The sequence below is a fragment of the Lepisosteus oculatus genome, chromosome 3 (genome assembly GCF_040954835.1).
Source record: "Lepisosteus oculatus isolate fLepOcu1 chromosome 3, fLepOcu1.hap2, whole genome shotgun sequence".
Classification (NCBI taxonomy): Eukaryota; Metazoa; Chordata; class Actinopteri; order Semionotiformes; family Lepisosteidae; genus Lepisosteus; species Lepisosteus oculatus.
The window spans coordinates 21,744,171-21,767,072 of NC_090698.1; the positions used below are offsets into that span (position 1 = coordinate 21,744,171).

The following is a 22,902-nucleotide window of genomic DNA, read 5'->3' on the forward strand; positions in this document are numbered from 1 at the left end:
CATTTTAAAGACTGATAGTTTTCCTTGGTTCAGACATTTGTTCTTGAGAGATTTAATATTTTTTCTCCATTTTTTTGCTAATGTGTATCAATGGATGCTTGCAATGTTCTGCAAATCTTATTATGTTGTAGCTTTCTTTTTCAAGTAATATATCATGTAATTATTTTTCCTGATAACAACATATCCTGTAACATTTCCCAGTTCCCTGTAAACATATGATTTAGCAGCAATTTACGGTATATGTTATTTTCAGTATTTAGAATTGCTTTAGACTGCTGCGTCATGATTTCTAATGTTTTCATTTGCCATTTTGAGTACATACAGTACTCTTATTTTTGTAATACACAGACATGCCATTAGAAGTAACCAAAGGGTCTCTAAATTCTGTATCTAGACTCAATGAGTGTTATTTATTAGATTATTGGTGCTGGGTGAAAAACTGCATATTGTCACAAGAGGATTAATTAGTGGTATGTTTGATATACAATAGAGGTACATAGGGGTGGGTGAGGTGTTGTTTTGTTACTTGTTGCATGTCATTTCTTGGAGGTTTTTTCACTGTCTATCTTAAAAACACTATGCAATAAAGTCTCCCGCATCTTGGCCAGTGTGAATTTCTGTGTGTGTGTATTCCTTGGACTGCTCTAGTCTAGACTAGAGTTTGTCACAATGTACATTATACAAAAAACATCTAAATTTAAAGTATGTTCTACTATGCCAGCAGTCATATCACCCTACAACTCACAACTGACAACCCACTGAAGCTAAGCAGGTGTGAGCCTGGTCAGTACCTGGATGGGAGACCTCCTGGCAAAAACTAAGGTTGCTGCTGGAAGAGGTCTTAGTGAGGCCAGCAGGGGGGAGCTTACCCTGCGGTCCATGTGGGTCCTAATGTCCAAGTATAGTGACGGGTGAACTATACTGTAAAAAGGTGCCGTTCTTCAGGTGAGAGGTAAAACCGAGGTCCTCACTCTGTGGTTATTAAAAATTCCATGGTTTTGCTAAAAGAGTAGGGGTGTAACGCTGAATTTCCCATTGGTCCTTACATAACATGGCCTCCTAATAATCCCCATTTATGAATTAGCTTCATTACTCTGTTCTCCTCCCCACTAATAGCTGATGTGTGGTGAGCATTCTGGCATGATGTGTGGTAGTGGAGGGGAGTCCCCATAAGCCTATAAAGCACTTTGAGTGGAGTGTCCAGAGAAGCACTATATAAGTGTAAGCAATTATTATTATTATTACTTTTGAGAAACTATTACCCCAAATTAAGATATCTGAGTTAAAACTACAGTTTCCAAGCTCATTCGTAGAGCACAAGCATGATGCTTATCTGGAATGAGCTATAGATCTTTTAAACCAAAACCATTAGTATACATTCCTAAAGTTTGAGCCTTTAATTACATACCTATTGTGATGAGTCTTCCTTGATACCACTTATGCATAAATCAATCTGCAAATTAAAAAAAAAAAATTGGTTATTAAGGTAAGCGTAGAGACACTGAAAACACTCTATGAATCACCTACATCATCAATTATGTTAAAAGTCATGGTTTACCTGTTATAAATAAATAACCAAAAAACAAAAGATTAGGGATACCTTCAGACTTAACCTTATATCAGGACTTATGACCTTGTAAACAAAGACACGTTTTGATGCATGAACACATTTTTTCCAATTGCCTAGGATTATCAATAATAAATCACCAATAATATTAAAGGTAATTGGTCATATTGCTGTACTTACTAGGTCTATGTAAATATTAAGTAATTATAGGTAGTTGTTAATAATCAGGAATGGAGGTTTATTTGCACATGATACTGCTTTAATTAGAGGTGTTAGGTTAGGTTTGTATACAGGACTGTATACAAACATACTACTGTACAGTATACTGTACAGTATATATAATACTGCAAATTAATGTAGCATATTCTGTAGAAAATTTAATTATATCTAGTAAAATATATGAATTATGTTTAAGGTATCATTCATTTTTTAAACTTTATTTTGACCTGAACACATTTTTCATTGTAATTAATGATATCATCACACAATTTTGTAATGCATTTTCTTTCCATATGGGGCAGAAGAAAAATGACTCGAAAAGACTTTTAATCCTAGATAGACAGCAATTTTTCTGCTACTGTGAGCTCACGTTCCCAGACTGGTCATTTTTCCTGTACAATCTTGCCGTGAGCAGAAGGAGTCATTACACAAGAATTTCAATCATAGGTACATTAGTGTACATTGAATTGGTGACCTTTTTGCATATTATTAATGATGTTTATAGCCCCTTGATTATCTGGGACAGGGTTCTGACTTCCAATTCCATATGGTCAGCAATTCATCCCTCAAACCATGCAGGATGAATATAAAAAAAGACTCTGACATCACATTATTTGTCTGTACCACCTGAAAGCATGTCAGAGACCAATTAAACATGGAGCTCACCAGTTTCCTACACTGCAGTGCAGGGGCCATTTGGGAACAACATGTTGAAGCAAAATCCACCCACTGCTGAACTTTGGTATCCACTACATTCTTGTTGGATTTAGAAGTCTCCTCCTGGACACTTTGCAGCATCCTTGTCAGTTCAGTAAAAAGAAGAAAATCACATGACAAAAACTAGAACTACAGGTTAACTCCACTATGAAACATAAAAAGAAAAGACAGAAGACAGAAGGCTTCATAGCTGAAATATTATCTTGCATTCTTTCTTTTTTGAATTAGTTGCTCCTTTGCAATCCCACACCTCTCCATCTGTGATTCCACCCCTTGGCTTAAATCTGATTTTGTAAAACAATAATGAATAATTTACTTTACTTGTGTGTCTTTGACCAGACTGAAGAGCAACTTTGTTTTTAACAAGTTATAAAAAATCAATTCCGGCAGGTTGAGAGACAAATCTTGTGCTTCAAAGACAATGAAACAACAACAACAACAACAACAACAACAACAACAACAACAACAACAACAACAACAAAAGGTTCTTACATTTTTTTGAAATCGGTGAAATTCAGTGTCTTGTATTTTTGGCATACTTCATCAGTCTTTGAAAAAACATTTTCAATTTCTTTCAGCTGTTTGTTCTGGAAGATAAACATTTACGAGCAATAATTGTGAAACATGAAACCTCATAAAGCCTCGATTCTGAGTCTTCACATAGAAACAGTCAACCGGAGAAATATATTTTTATAACAGTGATAAAATCGGCACTTCAGTAAGTTCTGGCTGTAAAGTATCCATTCTGAAAAAAATAAAGTGTTATTTAAGTATTGCTATTCTAATAGACAAAAGATAACCATCAACAGCAATAGCAACAGTAGCAACACCAACAAATGGAATGGGAAGAATTAATTATGATTCTCTTTGGGTTGGTAAGTTTCCAAATTAAACAAATTTGGAGAACATCAATTGATGGTTTTGAAAATATAATGCTATTATACAGTATGCACTCACTGATGATCTGTAGTATTTTACATGTTATCAGTCTCTTTGCAGACAAATGCTGACAATAATACCAACAGTGGTAAATAATTTACTAGGCATGTTTACCCATTGCAACTCATATAGACTAGTTGTTGCCTCCTGCTTCCCCACCAACAGCTGCAGATTCACTGAAAATAAACTTTCCCAAAGTAGAGAACACAAGCAGGTGCAATAACCTGATCAGAATAACACATAGGAAGCCAGGAACTGTTCTAGGGCTAGGGCCAGGAATACCAGATAACAAGCACTTTTCTTTAATGACTGAAACACCTAGATCTGGACCTTCTTTAACTTGAGAGTGTTTAAAAAGTGTAAATGACCTTAAAGGCTGTTAAATCATCTTTAATATTCTAGTGCAACCATAACTTTTCACCTAACACTGTGGGACTAATCAAATTCTGACCAAATGTTTTATATACTGTACATATACTGTACATATACTGTAGTGGTCACTTGAAGTCTCCAGCCTCCATGTAGTAGGCTAGAATAATTAAAATGTCCAATATAAATATATCAGTTATAAAAATACAAAGAAGACTGAACATCAGCATGCAAATAAATGAAAAAGAAAAGTAAGTTTTATATTTTACTGTATGTTTAAATAATGTACATACAGTAATATGAATATCATGTGAATACTGTATGTCCAAACGACACAAACTGTACTTTACTTTTGTTCAGTCTGTTAGTTACCTCTATGTCCTTGAATCTGCCTATGTTTTTTATCTGGAGGTTCCATTAACTCCTCACAAACCTAAATGTATAGTTCTGTTAATTTAGACTTTGTTTCCCAATCCATTTCAAGTTCTCCTGTCAGTGACTTTCTGTCCACTACACTTGAGTACGCTATTGCACTTAACCAATTTACCATTCTTGAAGGAATTTTAAATCACTTAGCTCTGGAAAAATCTAGTTTTCATTCCATGAAATCCCATCAGCATGAACCTGAAAGTAGATCGGGGGACATTGGCCTATCTGTTCATTCGGATTTCTAGCAAGGCCAGCAATGCTGAAGTAATTTGCTGACTATCACAAGGCTGATCGTAGGAAGCTGATAAGAGGAAGAGTAATTTTAGAAGGTTTTAGAACGTTTTTCTACAATTTATAATTTCTCAATTCTAAAATCTGTAAATCCAGTTAAGGAGAGTTGTCTGGGAGAATCTATAATCCAATACAGTTTTGCAATCCTCTGTCCCATTGTCATGTACAGTATATCATTAAAGAATTATACTTTGGAATTGTTCCCTCTACCTTTAAACTTGCAATTATTACCCTTTGTGAACAAGGTACAATGTAGACACAAGAGTATTTAGCAATTATTGACCAATATTTAACATTTTTATTTATCATTTTTGGCAAAGTTATTATAGTGGAACATTGCAGTTACAACCTCATCTTCTGCAATAAGATTTAGTCTTTCCAATCTGGGTCCAAATCAATGCATTCTTAATAAACTAATCGTTTAGGTTTCTTATGATAAGCTGATGAAAGTCAATTACTAAATTGTTTTTTATCTGATCTTTTACAGCTGGACCTTAGTGCTGTTTTTGATACTTTTGATTATCAACATTTGGTGTGAATAAAATGAAACCCCCCATGTCTTTCTAAATGAATGATTTTGCTACCTCAAAACATGTTCTATTTCTTCAATTAATCTTCTGTGAAGATACTGTATGAAGATCTTCAATTCTACTCATGTTGCTGAATAACTTTGGTACTATTGGAACTATTTTGTTGTAGTTTAAATTTATAATTGTAATCCGAAAGATAACCTCTCATGTTTCTGTTCTTGATCCAGTAACGTCTATTATCTATACATTATTACTGGGTCTGTGTCTTTGTTAATATGACATCAGGTTTGGTGTTTATGGTGAATTTCACCCACATTTGTATCACCCAATATCTTTCTTGTCACACTGCTTAGATGATTTTACAAATGGATGCAAGAATACCTTTTGCATCTGTGTTCTGGCAAAAACCAAAGTTGTGTTAACTGGCTGTTCATATCAACCTTGCAAATGTGTCTAATTAAAATATAGTTAGTGCTATATCTTTAATAATTACGGGAGAAGAAACATTTCTGAACCGTTTCAATACACTGTATATAACTGTATACTGAGGGTTAGGGTTAGTGTTTTTTCTAAGTTTCTTTTCTCCCGATTCCCACTCAATGGATGGGTCTCCAGAAAAAGGAAAGATGCACTCACCTTTCTAAGTTTCTTGGATTTTCCCCATTAAGAAATAACAGCATATCTTTGTGGTTTGGCCAAACATCCACCCCACACTGTGTGGAGGTTAGGGTTATACTGTATACCCTACAAATGAATGTGCTATCTGATAAGAGATACTGTATAAGAGGCCAGTTAAAACTGAATGTAAAATACGATTATGAAAATGTAGAGTCTAGAAGTTGTGTGAGCTGGTGGTGGGACAGAGAGTTACCTCATCATCTATGCAAGCACTGACATCTCCAGCGCTGCAGCAAGAATCCACTATCTTTTTGATGTCCGCAAAAACAGAAGCTAGAACTGGAACGGAGACATGATAGTGCCTTCTTCCAATCTCAAACAAGTATCTAAATAGATAAAACAAACAAATAATCATTACATCTTACATACCATGCCCATGGGAAATACCAGTATTTTCAATGCACATGTATTACAGCTGTGATTTATGTATTCTTATTGTATATACAGTTACAAAAACATGTTGGAAACTCCAAAGTTCTTGCAGAAACAGAGACAATAAGAGTTTGTAATACTATTTCACGTAGGAATTAGCATGCAAATATACCTTACCTAAGATAAACAAGTCAAATTTCAGTTTTTAACTTTGTGTTACACTATTGATTTATATAGAAGTTGGAATAACTATAATCTATTTAAACTTATTTTTCTACCTAAATTACTGGTTACGCAAGGTATAGAATCTTTGCAAAAAGTTACTTAAGAGAAATTCTATTGAATTTTTTTTTGTATTGCCTCAATATACTGTATACTGAAACCCAATACTTTCTTTCTTGGCAGCGCATTTTCAGTTTAAAAAATTAAAACAAAAATAAAAAGATATCACTGCCTGATTTATTTCTGAAGATATGGTACTCTACATTATACAGTAAATACTGTTTATACCCTATAGGAAGAAGTCATTCATCATTGTAATGTGCTTCCCATGGTCCTATTTGTGTATATACTAAATATATTTATTTCAATGTGTACTAGGATTACATTGTACTGTATACAGGTATATCCTTGTATACATCAGTTTCTCATGTGTTTCTGTCTGAAGATCCCTTCTTAAAAATTCATTTTAAATAGGAACTGTCAATGATATCCTATTTTATTATACAGTTTATACAGTTTATTATACAGTTGCCATGTTTTTCCAAGTATATTAAGTCAATTGTTAACTAAATATCCTAAAAGTTCATTATTGGTAAAAGGAAGTTTATTTTTTTCATGAAGTCAACCCAGTAAACATATGCAAACATCTACTTGCGTCTACCTGGCATTGATAATAAAATCAATTATCTATGGGGTAACCCAAGTTATTCTATCAGGATAAAGTATCAGAATGTTTGAAAAATAACTAATTACTATCACACAAGTAATGGCTTTTTTAAGGAAAAAAGTAAGTACCCATCTTTACAATTTACTCATCCAGTAAATGTATTTTCTTAACTGCTGAATAAAGATTTCTTCTTAGTACCACTGTATCACCTTCACCTCAGATACTAAGGTGACAGAGCTCTAAAAGTGCAGGTGTGGAAAAAAATGTATATGTGTTGGCCAAACTAGTTTATCTCCCTCAACGTGAGTCACAATATCAGTTCCTTTTACTCTAAAATTTATTTTCCAAATAAATGCACATTAGCATAAAAACTTTTTTGCCACATTTGTTTTAAACAATTTTACAAGAGCAAATCGTGTCATTTTAGTCTACAGTTTAATAGCAGTAACTGGCAGATGCAACAGTCACAAAGCAGGATAAACCCTGGGCAGGACACCAGTCCAGACAGATACTCACACCAGGGCCAATTTTCCCAGAAACCAACTAACCTACAGTGCCAGTACATCTCTTCAATTTCTGGGAACCAGAGCACCTGGAGGAAACCCACTCAAACACAGGGAGGGCATACAAACTATACACAGAAAGCACCCCAGAAATTGAACCTGGGCCCCAGCACTATAAAGCAGCAGTGCTAACCACTGCACCACCCTGCCAATTTCCCCAAACCATGAATTTCAGAAGTGCAGCACACGGTGTTTATGCTGTTATTACAAAGGTTTCCCACTAGATGGAAACATTCTACTTGTAATCAGTTGCCATAATTTGTACTGGTACTCTATAATGCTTCTTTAAAATGAGATAAGATGTTCTGAATGTAATTGTAAAATCGTAAAGTGTAGATATGGAATAGATAATCCTACATTTTTGAGCAGTCAAATATTTTTTGGAGTTTTTGCAGAACCTTTTTGCAGGAAATGTACCACCGCAATATAAGTTGGCATAAATCACTCTAAAAACACTCCTTGTGCCTTATACGTTTATTATAAATTGAAAAACTACAATACAATTATATGCATCCAACCAGTGAATGTTCACTAATAATAGACCAGTCAACTGTGCCTGGAAATACTGCCAGATAAATGTCTTAGGTTTCTAGTTTAGAACTACTATTATTTATAATAGGGTATGAATAGTCTGTTCTGATGGCAGAGATTTTTGTTAAACAATGTGCTAAGAACTAAAGATGTCTCTTATTTAATTTCTTAAAGGGAGAGAACACTGTTTGAGTTTCTAGATTACATAGTACTTTTTTTTATAAATTTTATTTTTCAACGTCAGCATTTCTTACTTTTCAAGCCCAATAGAAGCATTTTTGCACAGGTCTGTTTTCAAAGGCCCTTCAGATTCTGTTGACTGAGGAGGAATCTGGACATCCAAAGATCCAACACAGGTCAACAGGTTCAAATGAGTTTTACTGCAGCACTTCTGTAACTTGCTGTGATTAATGAATGCTGATGCACTGCAGAGGACAGTCTTGAATCCTGTGAGCTAAAAAAAAAAGGCATACAGTACAAGGACATGAAGTGTGATAAGATTAATTTGCTTTTATGCATCAATAATTTCAATACTTGTACAAAATTCAGCATGTACATTCAGAAGAGTATTACCCCAACAGAATCCACATTACATAAAGATTCTGAATTCTTTCATGTCATGCATCAAAAATGCCTTTTCTCAAACCCCATCTACAAAAACAGGCTGATTATTGCTACAGCAATGATACAAGTTTTATATTGCAATCTTTCAGTTACAGATAGTAGTACTAAACACGTTACAGAAATTTCCAATTTATATCCCCATATATTCTTGACAAGAAGTATTCAAACACTGAGCTAAAATGTAAAACAGCTTTCCTTATCTAAAAGGTGGTGATGTGTGTAATTCATGGGAAAAACCAGGGTTGATTGAGTTCAACAAGAGTCAAATGAAAAAAGCTATTTCATTAAAACTGAAACACACAAGTATCTGAAAACAGAATATTTACTCTACATCATGAAAAAGTTGTTTTAATAGAACAATCCTAGTTAGTTTAACATACAATAAACAACATATTTATAAAATTCTTAATGCCAAAACACAGCTACTGTACTTGTTGGCAGTAACAGTGCAGCCATAACAAAATTCAGTGCTGGAGATTCAGCTTTCCAGATACAGCTAAGGGCAAGTACGAATTAAATACCTTGTTCCAGTGCAGATGTGAAAGGAATATGTGGCAGGAAACTGCTGGGTTATCTCAATGTGTTTATCTTGGTCTATTTGTATAAAACAGTATTTTCCACAGCTGTGGCACAAAAACAGTACCTACAGTATAAGAAGCACTAAGTACTCTGGATGCGCAGCACTACAAAAACTTTCCTTTAAAATAAAATGATACTCTGAAATAGTTTGTTAGGATTTGGAGGTTATTAACCTATGTACTAGAAAGCAAACAAACAAACTGGACAAAACTACCTTTTCTCATTTGTAACTTTTCTTGTATTCCTCTACACACAGTAAGCTTTTCTCACCTTCTTCATAAGACAATCAGGCTGTGGATCTAAACAGCAGTTTGAGAGTCCTTCTTGAAGATAGCTGGCTATTGGTGAGACCTCTTCAAATGAGCCATTCATGATTTGTCCATAATATGTGGTCAATCTAAAAAGAAATTACAAATGAAAAAAGAAATGCTTCTTAAGCATAATTTGTACATTACAAAGGAAACCTCATAGTATTCCACTGACTTATGAATGATATGCTGTAACATTTCCTATTGATCAGTATTTTACACACTTAATGTTCTCAAAGTAAACAACTCATAAGACATGTTACATGACAAATAAATTACAAACTTCCTTTCATGAAGTAAATTCAGAAGACAAAATACAGTCTAATACATAAGAAGTGAAACATTTTGTGGCAGAAAATAGTTTCCCTTTGGTTAATGGTGATGTACATTAATATGTTTATTAATTGTTTCTTTATAACAGAAATTAATTACACAGATTTGCAAAAGCCTGTATAGTATTACTTACCCAATTTTGAAAGATTTCAGGTGAATATGGTTATGGCAAAGATTTGAAACTATTCGCAAATTGTGGTTTGAGTCCTTTTGCTGAAGTCTCTATAAATACAGAATGTGAAACAGTACAGTTTTCATGTATTCAGTATATAATTACATTTTTATGGAGCATTAGTATAAACATCACTTATGACTGCAAAATGAACTGTATCTGTAAAATAACAAATATTGAACATACATCCCAGCTCATCCCACAGATGATCCATGGGACTTAAGATTTGGGTTTAAAGCATTCAAATTGTCACATTCTCATTGTTGAGTCCACAGGAAGGACAAAAAGTGAGGTCCCATCTAAAGTACATTGACTTCAATCAGTGGAGAGCTGTGCAGTCAGGTTGCCATTAATCACTACAAATTGATTTTTGCCTATACCATCACACTTGGACCTCCCTATTGATCTTGGTGAAGTGTTGTGGTATGTGGTTCTCTCAGACTGTGGCCTATCATTGATGATCTGTGTTCTTACCAGGTTAGAAATGTGCTTCCCAGACAACAAATAACAGCCTCCAACATAGCAATGGCAGTGAGGGATTATTCTCTTGATACGATTGTTTACATTTATATTGTTTCTTTCCTGATTGTCATCAGGCTTGACATTCAACAGGTTGACGAAGTTAAATGACTTCATTATTGGTGCACATGTCAACTCTCTCACTAATGCTGTGATTCACTACTTACGCAACAGTCCAAGTCATTTTAATGTTTCATTGTCAATTAATCAACATTTGGCCAAAATACTTAATCAATATAAAAATTCCTTTGTAAATTATGCCATTAAAACATACCTGCATAGTGATCAGTTTCTTTTGATATTCAATATGTATAATTTATCTTTAGCTTTGTCTGAAAATTACTTTTTAAATACCACTTGAAAAAGGAACATAATGATAAATAAATTACTGTAGATAAATGCATGAAATTTATTCTGCTTATATCTGACCTTTTGTAGACAACAGTGACATTATTTTGGAAATATAATGAAACAATTTTAAAACACATCAGAACACCACATACTGTACTCACATAGTCTTTGAGCTAATCGCTCATTAAAGAGTTGTGATCCCTAGGTTGAAATGATTTCCACCTGACAGGGAATGTATTTTATTTTTCAACTTGTCAAAACTACTTCCCAGGCAGACTGTCAAATGTAAAACATAAAAGAAGTTACTTATAAGAAGAGAAAAAAGTGAAATACCTCTCTAAGAAAGCAGATTTGGGATACAGATGGACTGCAGCAAGCTCCAACCATTTTCAGGTAGCTATCAGTTGCATTAAGTACTAATCCAGCTGGGATACTTCCATGCCTTCTTGCAAATTCATATATGTACCTAAAAAATGCAATGAAGGTGCATTAAATATGTGAATTAAAAAAATATACCAGTTGGGTCTCCAGTGTGTCATATACAATAAAGACATCTGTGCTCCCAGGTGCTAAACAGGAAAAACAGGATGAGGGTGATAATTCACATCACACCATTGTGGCCCCAACAGAACATGTGTTTGGAGACACGACTGTATACAGATGCAGCCATTCAAAATGCGCGGGCGATACCACATTATTTTCCGGTGCGCTTTACGCAGTCTACCGCGAGTTACCGGTAAATACCGCTAGTTACCGTAAATTCTCCTATAATACCGCCAGCAAAATAATAGTATCCCGAATTTACGCAAGGTGGAGCTAATAAAGCTCAACCTCTCATGTTTGAGCTGTCGCCATCAAAGTCTTTAATGAAGATATTACTAATAGTATTAATAATGAATGACCTTGGACAAGCTGTAAACTCAAAGTATTGCCCTGGTCCACATTATTTTTTTCATTGACCGTCTTTGTAAAAGTAACACCACAGCATTTCGCAATCACGCATTTGTTTCCAATCATGCAAAGTACAGTAATTTTTGAGAATCGATTCACCATGCCTTTCACATGCTCATAAAAGATTGATTTAGGAACATAAACATATTACCGTATGCAAACTGTACTGTATACAGTATGTATATGTATATTTAATGTCTTAACTGTGCCCGTTTAAGTATTAAATATTTATATGGAATTTTACCACTGAAGGGAAATCTTAGTAGCTGAGCATGAAAAGAATAGGAGCATACTGTAACGCGTGTGAAGGCCATAAACGATACTAATTTTGGAACATAAACATACAGTATATGGCTGGTCTCGGTACTTTAAAGAAAACATACACACCAGTTTTCCATTTCTCCCTAAACATTTTAAGCATCGAAGTCTTTAACTAACGTGATACCGGAGTCAACAAGCATACTTTTAGAATTTGATTAAAAGGGAATATAATATGGAATCGCATATCTAAAGAAATTAATAACGATATAATTATATTCATGTTGCAAAAAAACTGCAACGGACATAAAAACTCCCTTGCTTTTAACAGAGCGTTCCATAATTTCCAACTACGAAATTTATTTAAACTGCAACACTTATCATTCAACCAGAGCTCGAAATATCACAAGGATCCTCTAGAGCACAGCAAAGACTGTATTAAAAGTATATTAGTGACAAACTTTAGATATTTTTTTCTGAACCGGGGAAAATCTGATCATGATTCTCTATAACAATAATAAAAACATTATTTTACATATCACCTTTATGTGATATCACCTTAAGGACAGCACATACAAGGGTTAATTGCACAATGGACCTCGCAAAGAAATTTAAAATAGTCTTCTTTGGGTGTGAGGGCAGGAGTGGATCGCAGAAGGCATAATCAGCAAATTAGGAAAACAAAGAACAGAACAGGTGAGACGTTTATCCAGAGAGCGAGTGATCAGAAAAAGGAACAGCTGTTACGCCCAGGTTTTATGCTCTTTCTCTGCTGAATGAATAAAAGCATTTTATTAAAAACGCATTTGTGTTTGTCTGGGTATTTACTTTGTAATCTGTTGTTTACATCTACTGTATTGCTTTGAGATGCCACTTTTAAAGGTTATATGTAAAATAAAGTTTTTTATTATTGTTATAGAGAAACATGATCAGATTTTCCCTGGTTCAGAAAAAAGACATTTAAAATCTGTAATCTTTCCACTTGTATGTCATCGGAAAATACAAGAAGTTTCTGCTTTGTGTAAGGATGGTATCAAAAAGTAATCTAAGTGGTGAGAAAGCTGTGCTCCTCAAAGCGCTTTACAGGATAAAAACAACAGCAATAGTGTTAAGCTGGGCAAACGATTTTTTTATAGAAATACAAAATGAGATATGATGATGTGTTCCGGCTAAGACATTAACGAGTACAACCCCCCTCTCTGCGGGAGTGCTGGCTGTGACGAATTAAACCGGTTTCACAGGTATTTTCAAAGTAGAAGGGGGCGAGATTTCCAGCGAAAGACACCTCCCCCTCCAAAACCAAGGAAGTTCAGTACTTACTAGTTAAGAAAGCTAGGCTCCTCAAAATCGCTTTAACATGCTAATGCGTTTGTGTAACAGTCACAAGCTTCTAATGTCAACTCGACTCGATTGGAAGACAATGAACATATTGTAGCCCTAAATGAATTAATAGCAAACATGGTTTACATAAAATACATTTTTCCAAGAAAGTTTATAATAATAAGATCTATAGTTGAAATCTGAGCCTAAATAAAAAGAAAAAGAAACAGAAACAAACTATACTGTAGATTTAAGGTGGGAAACAATAAGCTTGCCAGTGCTATCGATGAAAAACATCTGGTTCTTATGTTGACACATTATTTTTATCTTGTAAACTGATGATATTCATTCCTTTTCCTAAAGGACCACTGTGCCTGCTGGTTTTCATCCTACCCTGGAGTCCTAATGATTTGATTTGAATCAGTTGCTCGCCTAATTGGGTTCCAGTACCACTGTTTACAGATCTTGAGGATTATAAATTACTTATAAAACCTGGTGGATTTCAGGACCAGCAGTGAATATCATTGCTCTAAATCAATTGATGCTACCAACTGTGTTGGTTGGCTTTTGCGCAAGAGGAATTCTCAGTTAGTTTGGTTGATTTAAATTTTTAATTTCAATCAATATTTTTAATGTGTGGAATTGCTGCTGGAAATGTTATATTGGATTTGTAATGTGCATCAACCTTTTCAGTACTCCCCTTATTCAGTAGTATTGAAAATTTAATATTGGAATGTTAGAAAAAATGTACAGGGTACTGTATATACAGTACAGTATAACAGTATATACAGTACATATACAGTATGATATATTGCCATTCCTATCTGAGCCTGATCACCTGTTATTCTGTTATGTCAGAAATAAATGTAAGAAAGTTCACAACAGAATGCTTTGTTTTTTAGTTGTTTTTGGAAACAATACACACGGTGGAGTGCTTTTTAAAATTCAGGATGGAAAGCAGGAACAAATACACCACAAGTCTAAACAAGAAATTAGCTTAATTACTAGAGATTCAGTTGGAATGGAAAGAAGCAGACCTCATTGAAAATCACATTCTGATATAAAGATGATCTTTCTGGTAAAAGAGGGGGTTATGAGCATTGGAGACCTCTAAGAAAGACATAAATTTGAAGATGAGAAATAAAAGGTTTGAAAGGAGTTGTAAACCACATATTCAGTTTACCAAAGGAAATCTTGCGCATGGTACGTTTGACTTTGGATAATATAAAAAAAGAAAAGGTTAAAATATCAAAGGTAAGGACCAAAACTGAAAGTTATTTGAAAAGAATGAAAACTTTACCTGACTGTTCAAATCAACAGTGTGTACAGGGAACTATATTTTTAGGCATGTATTTTGTGTCTGAAGTAAAAGGGCTGAAGTCTATGATTTAGAAGAATGCCAGCTCTAAAAGTAGAGGAATTTAAACTGGATTGCAATGTACTTTTAGAACTAATTTCTACATTTTCTGAAAAAACAAATTGAGACGGAGAAGCAGACGTGCTGTTTAGAAGATGTGGGATGCAAGGTGCTATAAAATGAACATATAACAGACTGACAGTCATGTAAAACATTTTAGATAGATAGATAAGGATTTATTGATCCTGAAGGGAAATTGATGTGTTACAGCAGCCCAGCCCAAGACAAGGGCTTTATTTTAAAAGTTGATAATTTACAGTACAGCATAAAACTTAGAAGAGCCTGGAGAGCCTGTAAGTACCAAGAATTGAAAGGCATACAGTACAAAAATAAAATGGAAAAAGGCTAGAAAGAAACATTCAAAGAGGACCATGATAGTCCCACAAAAAACTTAAACATAAGTAGATTATCTCATACAGTATCATAAAGAATCCAAGAAAAGAAAATAGATGTGAACAGTGTTAATTTTGTTTCCTGTTTTCTTTTTTGGAATATTATTTATTATTTAGCAGTTGTAAGACATACAGCAGCAACCGAAGTTTTATATAATCCATTCATCCATTTTAACTGCTTTATTCAATACACTGTTACTGGGGAGCTGGAACCTATCCTAGCAAGTAAAAGATGGAAGGCAATATACACCCTGGATGTGATGCTAGTCCATGGTAGAGCAGACAGATACAAACATAAATATGCACACACTCACACCAATTTTCACAGAACCCATTTAACCTACAGTACCACTATGTCTTTGGATTGTGGGAGGAAACTGGAGTGCCCAAAGGAAACCCATGAGACAGCAATGCTAACAACTGCACCATAGTGCCACCCATTTATAATTATATTATAATCATACCATAAGTTTGTAAGTTTAAATGTATACCTACTCTCATTAATTCAATTCTGGTTTATTGAGAAGTACATGATCAGCTTAATAGACTGAAGTAGTGGTAGGTAGAGTGAGATGGGATGATATATTAATAATGTTAACTACTGAGTAGATAGCTATGCATTTCTCCATTTAAACCTCTAAGGATAAACCACAGCAATGATTGGTCACAATTAAAATCGTGCAGAGGGGGAACCTGATATGAAAATACAAGTGACCACCCTGCTTTAAACTACTTGCCTTACCATAACCAGAAAAATTCTTAAATTGTACAACATCGGTATAGATCTGTCTTTTCTAGAGACATGTGTTGGTCAACAAAGAATGAGAGTCCACTTAATTGCTGAAAGACCAACTGCCAGAGGCAAAGTTCTGGTTCACTGTAAGAATCGTGTAGTCGAGTAGTGAGGTAAGAGAGGAGGCTAGACTGAAGAAATCAGATATGAAGGTTCAACAGAGGAAGAAGAGAAACACACAAAAGACTGCAACAGGACATACTGTAACACAGAAACGAAACTCATCCTGAAACTACAGTAGGTTCACACCATCCCCCTTCTCTCAATGACAGATTTATTTTCATGTAAACCTCTCTATTCTCATGCAGGTTTTGACTTCACACCTTTCTTCACCCTTCTCCACTTTGCACTTCCTGAATGGCCTCTCTGCCTCTCTGCCTCTCTACCTCTCTGCCTCCTACCCTTTCCCAGCTTTTGTTCTTTTGTGCTATTAAATCTTTGCTATCTGCCCTGTCTTTCTCACACCTGAAGAAGGCTTCACAGCCGCAACGTTGTGTTTACTCTCTTCTCTTTTCAGCATGGAATAAACCTATTACTTGTTCCTTTGCATACTATAAAACAGCTTACAGTTAATAATATTGTTACATGTTTTTTCACTGACCACTAGATAGGGGGCAACTGTGAGCATCTCTAGACCTGGAGGGAACAAAGAATTCATGTTGGTGAGTTGGAGCAGAGGGAGATACTGAAATTGAGCCTGATAATGGAGATGGAGCAAATGAAACAGCCCAATTCCATTGATCTGAGTAGTCACAGGACAAATTATACTGTACATATTGCGTAGGAGAGCTTGTAACCCAGCAATAGATACAGTGCTAAAATTCCTAAGTAGAAAAGCTTGTTATCTCTTGTTTAAGTGAGAGAAACTAAGTATAACAGATAAGATTTGTAAAATAATAGAAATTGAATTATGTAATTGAGTTTACCCAGGCTCTCTAGGCAAAATGTACGTATAATAACACTGCTAGTACTGAAGCCTACAAAAAATTCAGAAATTTTGAATGCATTTTGAATGCATGTGGATCAGAAGATTTCAATATTAGCTAAATTGCTTCATAATCTACTCTTTGAGTACTTGCAGAATCAATAGTATGGTTTACGAGGAAGTCTAAATCAATATCAATGTCTTGTCCAACCTGCTGATGGAGGGAAAGTGGTGCATGTGGAGGATTAAACAGCAACATTTCATAAGGAATGGGCAGGAATTGCAATATGAATAAAGAATAATCTCTATTGGGAGTGGAGGGAAGAAGCTATTCAGTGGCTATAAATTTGAGGGATGGAGGCTGGGAGAGTATGTGTTTCCTTGAGTAAATGCTAGAATGAGGGTGTAGTAAGTACTTTATTAACAGACAGAGAAGCACTTTGAGTGGAAACAGGACTAGTTTTTGCTGATTTTAAAATTTGTGATTTTCAACAATCTTCAGCTGGTTAGCTAGGCTACTCTGATATTCACAAGAGCAGACATGACATGCCCTGACACTGAAGGAGAAGTTTCATTTTGAAAATATCTTTGCAGCCAATGAAGCAATGAAATGTTCCTATCCGAGCACTTCAACATAAAGATGAGCTGCAGCGGAGAAAGTGAAATTCTTGGTGAGCCATCTTCAATTGACAACTTTCTTCATCATCACTAATTTGAAAGAACAGCAGAAGCGAACACTTAGATTGAAGAATGTGAGCCTTGCCACTGGTCGACTGCCAAGCAGCAAATCAATGGTGGGGCTGCTAGGTGACAAGCCTATAGTGGATGACATGGTCACAGACCTGTGACAAGACCAGTGGGCATCACAGCCTCATGGAAAGGAAGAAACAAACACAAACTAAATCCATGATTAGTTTTAAATGTGCACCAGGAGTTTTTTTTTAATAAGTTGAGAGATTTCAGTAAGTAATGAAATGAGTTTGTAAGTAATGAAATGTTATGAATCTGGTATGGATAATTTATCATTTTCAGTGAAAAAAACACATGTGATGCCACACATTTGTGAGAGCAAAATGAGTGTAAAATGAAGCCTTGGTGGATCCTGGTCATGACCACACTAAATTTAATTCATCATCCATGAAAGGAACTCAGCGTTTAGCTCCTTAAAATAAACTTGATTATCCTTTCAGTATATTTTCTAACCACTCTATATGTGTCTCCCACGGCCATTTTAATACACAGAGCCTATCCTGGCAAGTAATAGGCAGGATACACTCACGATCTGATGCCATACCATTGCAGGGCAGGCAGACATGAATACACATAACACTAACCCAGAGTCCCAGTACTGCAACATCAGCAAAGGTGCCACTGTGCAATTTAATTGTGGGACCTATGGGCTGTTTGTACATACTGTAAAGTCAAAATTATTTTTCAAGTTTTGCATTACCTGAGGAGAGGGTGTACTCTGTTATGCCCAGGTACATCACAGAGATGCTGGCAGTGACTTCATAATCTTAACTGGGGTCCAGCTGAAAAATGCTGAACCAATTTGAAAGATTTATTCAATGATAATGTATGTTAATGTCAGCTCTGTTATGGTTATGCTGCTGTTCATCATGGAATTTAATTCTTTGCACCTGAAAAAATCAGCCCTTTTGAGAATCCTGATTTTTAGAAAGCACTACCTTAGATCTTTTAAATTACTTATTTATTTGAAAAAGACATAATTAGAATCTTTCTTCTTTGATCAGTAATGAAGTTCAAAAAAGCCTTTAAAATTATTCTAATTATGGTTAACATGTTGAGGAGGTAATTGGTATTTAGGAAGAAAAATATCTTAATGATACATTTTCACCTCTTCTGCTTTGTAATAAACAAAAAAAACATCTATTACACCTGCATTATATTTATAGTTTTAAATATTAATAAAATAAAAATTAAATAAAAAATGGCTTTTAATCCTCTTAACCCTATTGCAAAATATTCTGGAAACAAGGGATTCAATTTCTTCAGTATTCAAGACAGGTATAGTTAATTAAAATTAAAATTTCACATAAAGTGCTCATAGATATTGTCAAATGGAGTTACATTAAATAACTGGTATATTATGATCAGGTAGTTTCCTCTTGAAAGCTTATTTTATTGACTCATATATATTCTTCGTCCTCTGAATGAATCCAGAATCTTAGTAGATTATCTATTAAAGATGCTAGGTAAAAGTAGCAAGCACAACAATGTGCACAAAAAGCAAATCTAAATTATTTTATAATGTACAGACACATACTGTAGAAGCTCTGGGTGTTACAGACATTATCAGCAATGGGTATGTGCATAATACAGTACTTCCCAAAATCCAATCCCTTATCCTGGATGTGGGAGGCAGGAAAATGAAAAAGCACAGGTTTCTCAGACAGGGTGATGTATAGTGGATGGCAATGCCAACTGGGCAGATAAGGTAGGCATGAAGGTTTGTCTGGAACGGGTGGATAAATATACCATTAAGTGAATTAATTTGATTACACAAAAATCTACGGTTACAAGAGTAGGATTGTAACAAGAAAGTTCTTCCACAAAATGAGGAAAAATGACAATGAGCAACGAAACCCAGAGGAAGTTTTCAGCTGGCATCCTTTTTAACAAACTATTGTAAACACAAAAGTCCGTAAAACAGTGCATGCTGTATAAAGCACGAAAATCTTCACAAATAGCTGCAGCGATGAAGAACTATCACCTAACACTGATAGGGCTCAGTGAAACAAAATTGATCTAACCAGAGAAAATATATTTGTCAAGTGAAGAGACAATAATGTACACAAACAGGACAATGTCCCTCACACAGAGGAAGCTGGTATAATACTTTCTACTGAAGCAGCCAATCCCTAGTAGAATGAGAGCAAATAAACTCATGAATCATCACTGCAAGTGCTATGGCCCAAAAATCTAGACAGAGCAAGAAATCAAAGACAAATTCTCTGTAGTCCTACAGCAAATAATTAATAATCAGAGAAAGAAAGCCATCATCCTCCTAAAAGGTGATTTCAATACCAAAACTGGACAGGAAAACAATGGCTTGGATCAAATTATGAGTAATTGTGCTCTTAATAAATAATAAAGTAATAAATGAAAATGGAAAACAATGGAGTGATTTTGTGCATTTAACAACCTTCCTATTGGAGGTTCTGTCTTCCCTCTCAAGAGAGAGAGCCACTTGGGTGTCACCTTACAATAGTACAGAAAGCCAGATTCATCACACTTCTGTCACGCCCTCATCCAACCAGATTCCCACATGGAAGCGCTCTCATGCTGATTACACTCCAGCCCCAAGCACTTCTTCCAAACGATACCGTTTCTGTCATTCAACCAACCATGACACTCCCCCTGTCAGCGCACCTTCCTTTTGTCATAATATTTAAGCCTTCTAAACCATCTGTTCTTCTCCCAGTACTGGTCGCCCCTTCACAGCTCCTACAGAGGTCCTACCTTGCTGTCTTCTATGCCCTTTTGAATATGAACTATAGAACTCACCATTGACCTCGTCTCTCGCCTAGCCCTCTCTTGGATCGGAAGCTACTGGATCTTTTACGGAACTTGCCCTTGACCACGTCTCTTGCCTAGCTCTCTCTTAGATCAGAAGCTACTGGATCTTTTCCCCTTGTTCCCTAACCACTGAGGTACCGCACAGGATTCATGATCCTGATTGTTCTGCTGGTCATTTGTGTTAATCTGCATCAGTAAAAATTTCAGGAGACCTCTACTAGGTATCAGGTTGATAAGTGGAGCAGATGCAGTAACAAATCTCCACCTCCTGGTTGGAATGCTCAGGAATCCAGGACAAAAACATAAGAGCATTTCCAAATCACCCTCTCAAACAGACTCAAACCTTTTAACCTTTCAGGAGGAAGCACAAACCCTGGAACAGAGATGGCAGACTAAGACTAAACACAGCAAGGAAAGAGGTGTGTGAAGAATCCTGTGGTGGGGAAAACAAGGAATAGACCTTGGGTGAATCACTCAAAAATATCCAAGCAAGGGAAAAAGAGAGCCTCAAACACAGTCACACTGGAGCAGTGAAAGCAAAACCACAACAGGAGCTCTACGACATCACTTGTAGATTCATACAGTATAGACCTTATTGTAATACCAACAGAGCACATCAAAACACACTCAGTTAAAGAAACAGACCTGATATACCAATTCCTTGGGCAGATATGGGAGGAGAAGGAAGTAAACTACACAGAGAGTGGACAGAAGATCATCAAGTAAAACTCCCCAAAAAAGACAATCTCTGAGACTACAAAAACTATATGAGTATGATGTGTAACGGGAGGCGGTCCTGACTCCCGTGAAGTGTGTAGTTTAGGACTCTGTGCAGACGGTATAATCTGGAAGAGACTGGAGAAGTACAACAGGAAAAACATTGTGAGTAATAAATGGGATGATGAACAGAGGGCAGTACAGATGGTGATCCGGGTGCAAGGGAGGAGTGCAGGCGAACGAGTCTAAAAAAGGAAGTCCAAAGGGGGAAACTAGGGCACAGATCCATCCAAAGAGTAAGGTTAAAACCAGGGACAGGAACAGGAACCAGGAGCTGAAAAACAGGATTACGAGGCCAGGGGCTCGGAGCCCTGGACTCAGCTGGTCAGGATGCCGTGGTAAAGCCTATGTAGTTTGGTTTCTCCTGGACTTGCCAGTAGGCAGGCTTCTGTGCGTCCATCTTCCAATTCAGAGTCCTGAGCTCCTGGAGCACCGGGTTTAAATAATAACCAGGAAACAATGAACAGGTTTACGTAATAAACTAAAAACAATATGAAAAGTGTAGGAGCCCCCTCTAGAGGGGGGAGACGACCATGACATCATGCTATTTTAAATCTGTGCCAAAGAAAGTCTAGGAATGTTATCAAAAGCTCTGGACAAAGAACTGAGAGACCAGCAAGCAGGATTCAGACACTATGCACTGACCACAATTCCATGCTGCATATCATTGTCAAACAGACCATAAAATAGATTGCATTCTTATATCTCATATTTGCGGACTTCCAGAAAGCCTTTGACAGCCTTGATCAAACAATCTTATGGAAAGCCATGGCATATTATTACTTGTTGAATTGTTCACAACAGATATCTCACCAACAGCTGGAAACAGGAGTTGGACAGGCTACCTACTATCTCTGTTACTCTTCCTCCTGGACACTGACTAGATAATGAGGGAAACCACTACTGGCAGAATCTTGCAATGCAGTGGATACCCTGGTCCCAGTTAGAAGACCTTGACTTCCCTGGCGGCATTGTCCTCATGTCTCACACAAAGAATCAGATGCAAACCAAAACCTAAAAACTGTCAACTTACCATATTTACTATATGGTGGAGACATGGATGACAACAAGAAACACAAACAATACACTTAAGATCTTCATAAATAAATGCCTGAGAAACAACTTTTGTACACTGGCCAAACATACAGTAATAAGTAATGAACATCTACTGCATGGAAGAGAAGGAACCAAGAACAAACACAAATTAAACATTGGGCACTCAATGAGAAAACCAATAACTAACACCAAGCATGCTCCCTCTTGAAATCCACAGGGGAAGAGGAAAGGAAGATCAAGAAACAGCTGGAGAAAAACAGTGGAGGCCGAACTGAAAGAAACAAGAACATCATGGAGGACGATGGAGAGAACAGCACAGCATCGAGAGGAAAAGGTTTGTGGATAACCTTTAGACCCCAGAGATCAAAAGGTTGGAAGAAGAAGAACATATGTTCATATTGGGGACATTAGATTATTTTATAGCCCAAGGTACTGTAGGTGCTTTTCACTGTACATAATTTTGATAAGCTCTGCCCTGTTTATGCAATAAGAG

The 22,902-nt window shown here is 35.9% G+C and overlaps 1 protein-coding gene across 3 annotated transcripts in view; it reads right to left on the reverse strand.

Annotated features, from left to right (window-relative positions):
• gc (GC vitamin D binding protein) overlaps positions 1 to 22,902 on the reverse strand; it is a 59,825-nt gene that overhangs the window by 16,759 nt on the left and 20,164 nt on the right. For all 3 annotated transcript variants that reach the window (XM_069187017.1, XM_069187016.1, XM_069187018.1), the window contains 8 exons: positions 11,314 to 11,446; positions 10,072 to 10,160; positions 9,568 to 9,694; positions 8,349 to 8,548; positions 5,933 to 6,065; positions 2,996 to 3,090; positions 2,453 to 2,585; positions 1,409 to 1,453 (listed from right to left, as the gene is read on the reverse strand). In XM_069187017.1, coding sequence (XP_069043118.1) covers positions 1,409 to 1,453; positions 2,453 to 2,585; positions 2,996 to 3,090; positions 5,933 to 6,065; positions 8,349 to 8,548; positions 9,568 to 9,694; positions 10,072 to 10,160; positions 11,314 to 11,446 — 955 coding nt within the window. The remainder of the gene's footprint in view (positions 1 to 1,408; positions 1,454 to 2,452; positions 2,586 to 2,995; positions 3,091 to 5,932; positions 6,066 to 8,348; positions 8,549 to 9,567; positions 9,695 to 10,071; positions 10,161 to 11,313; positions 11,447 to 22,902) is intronic.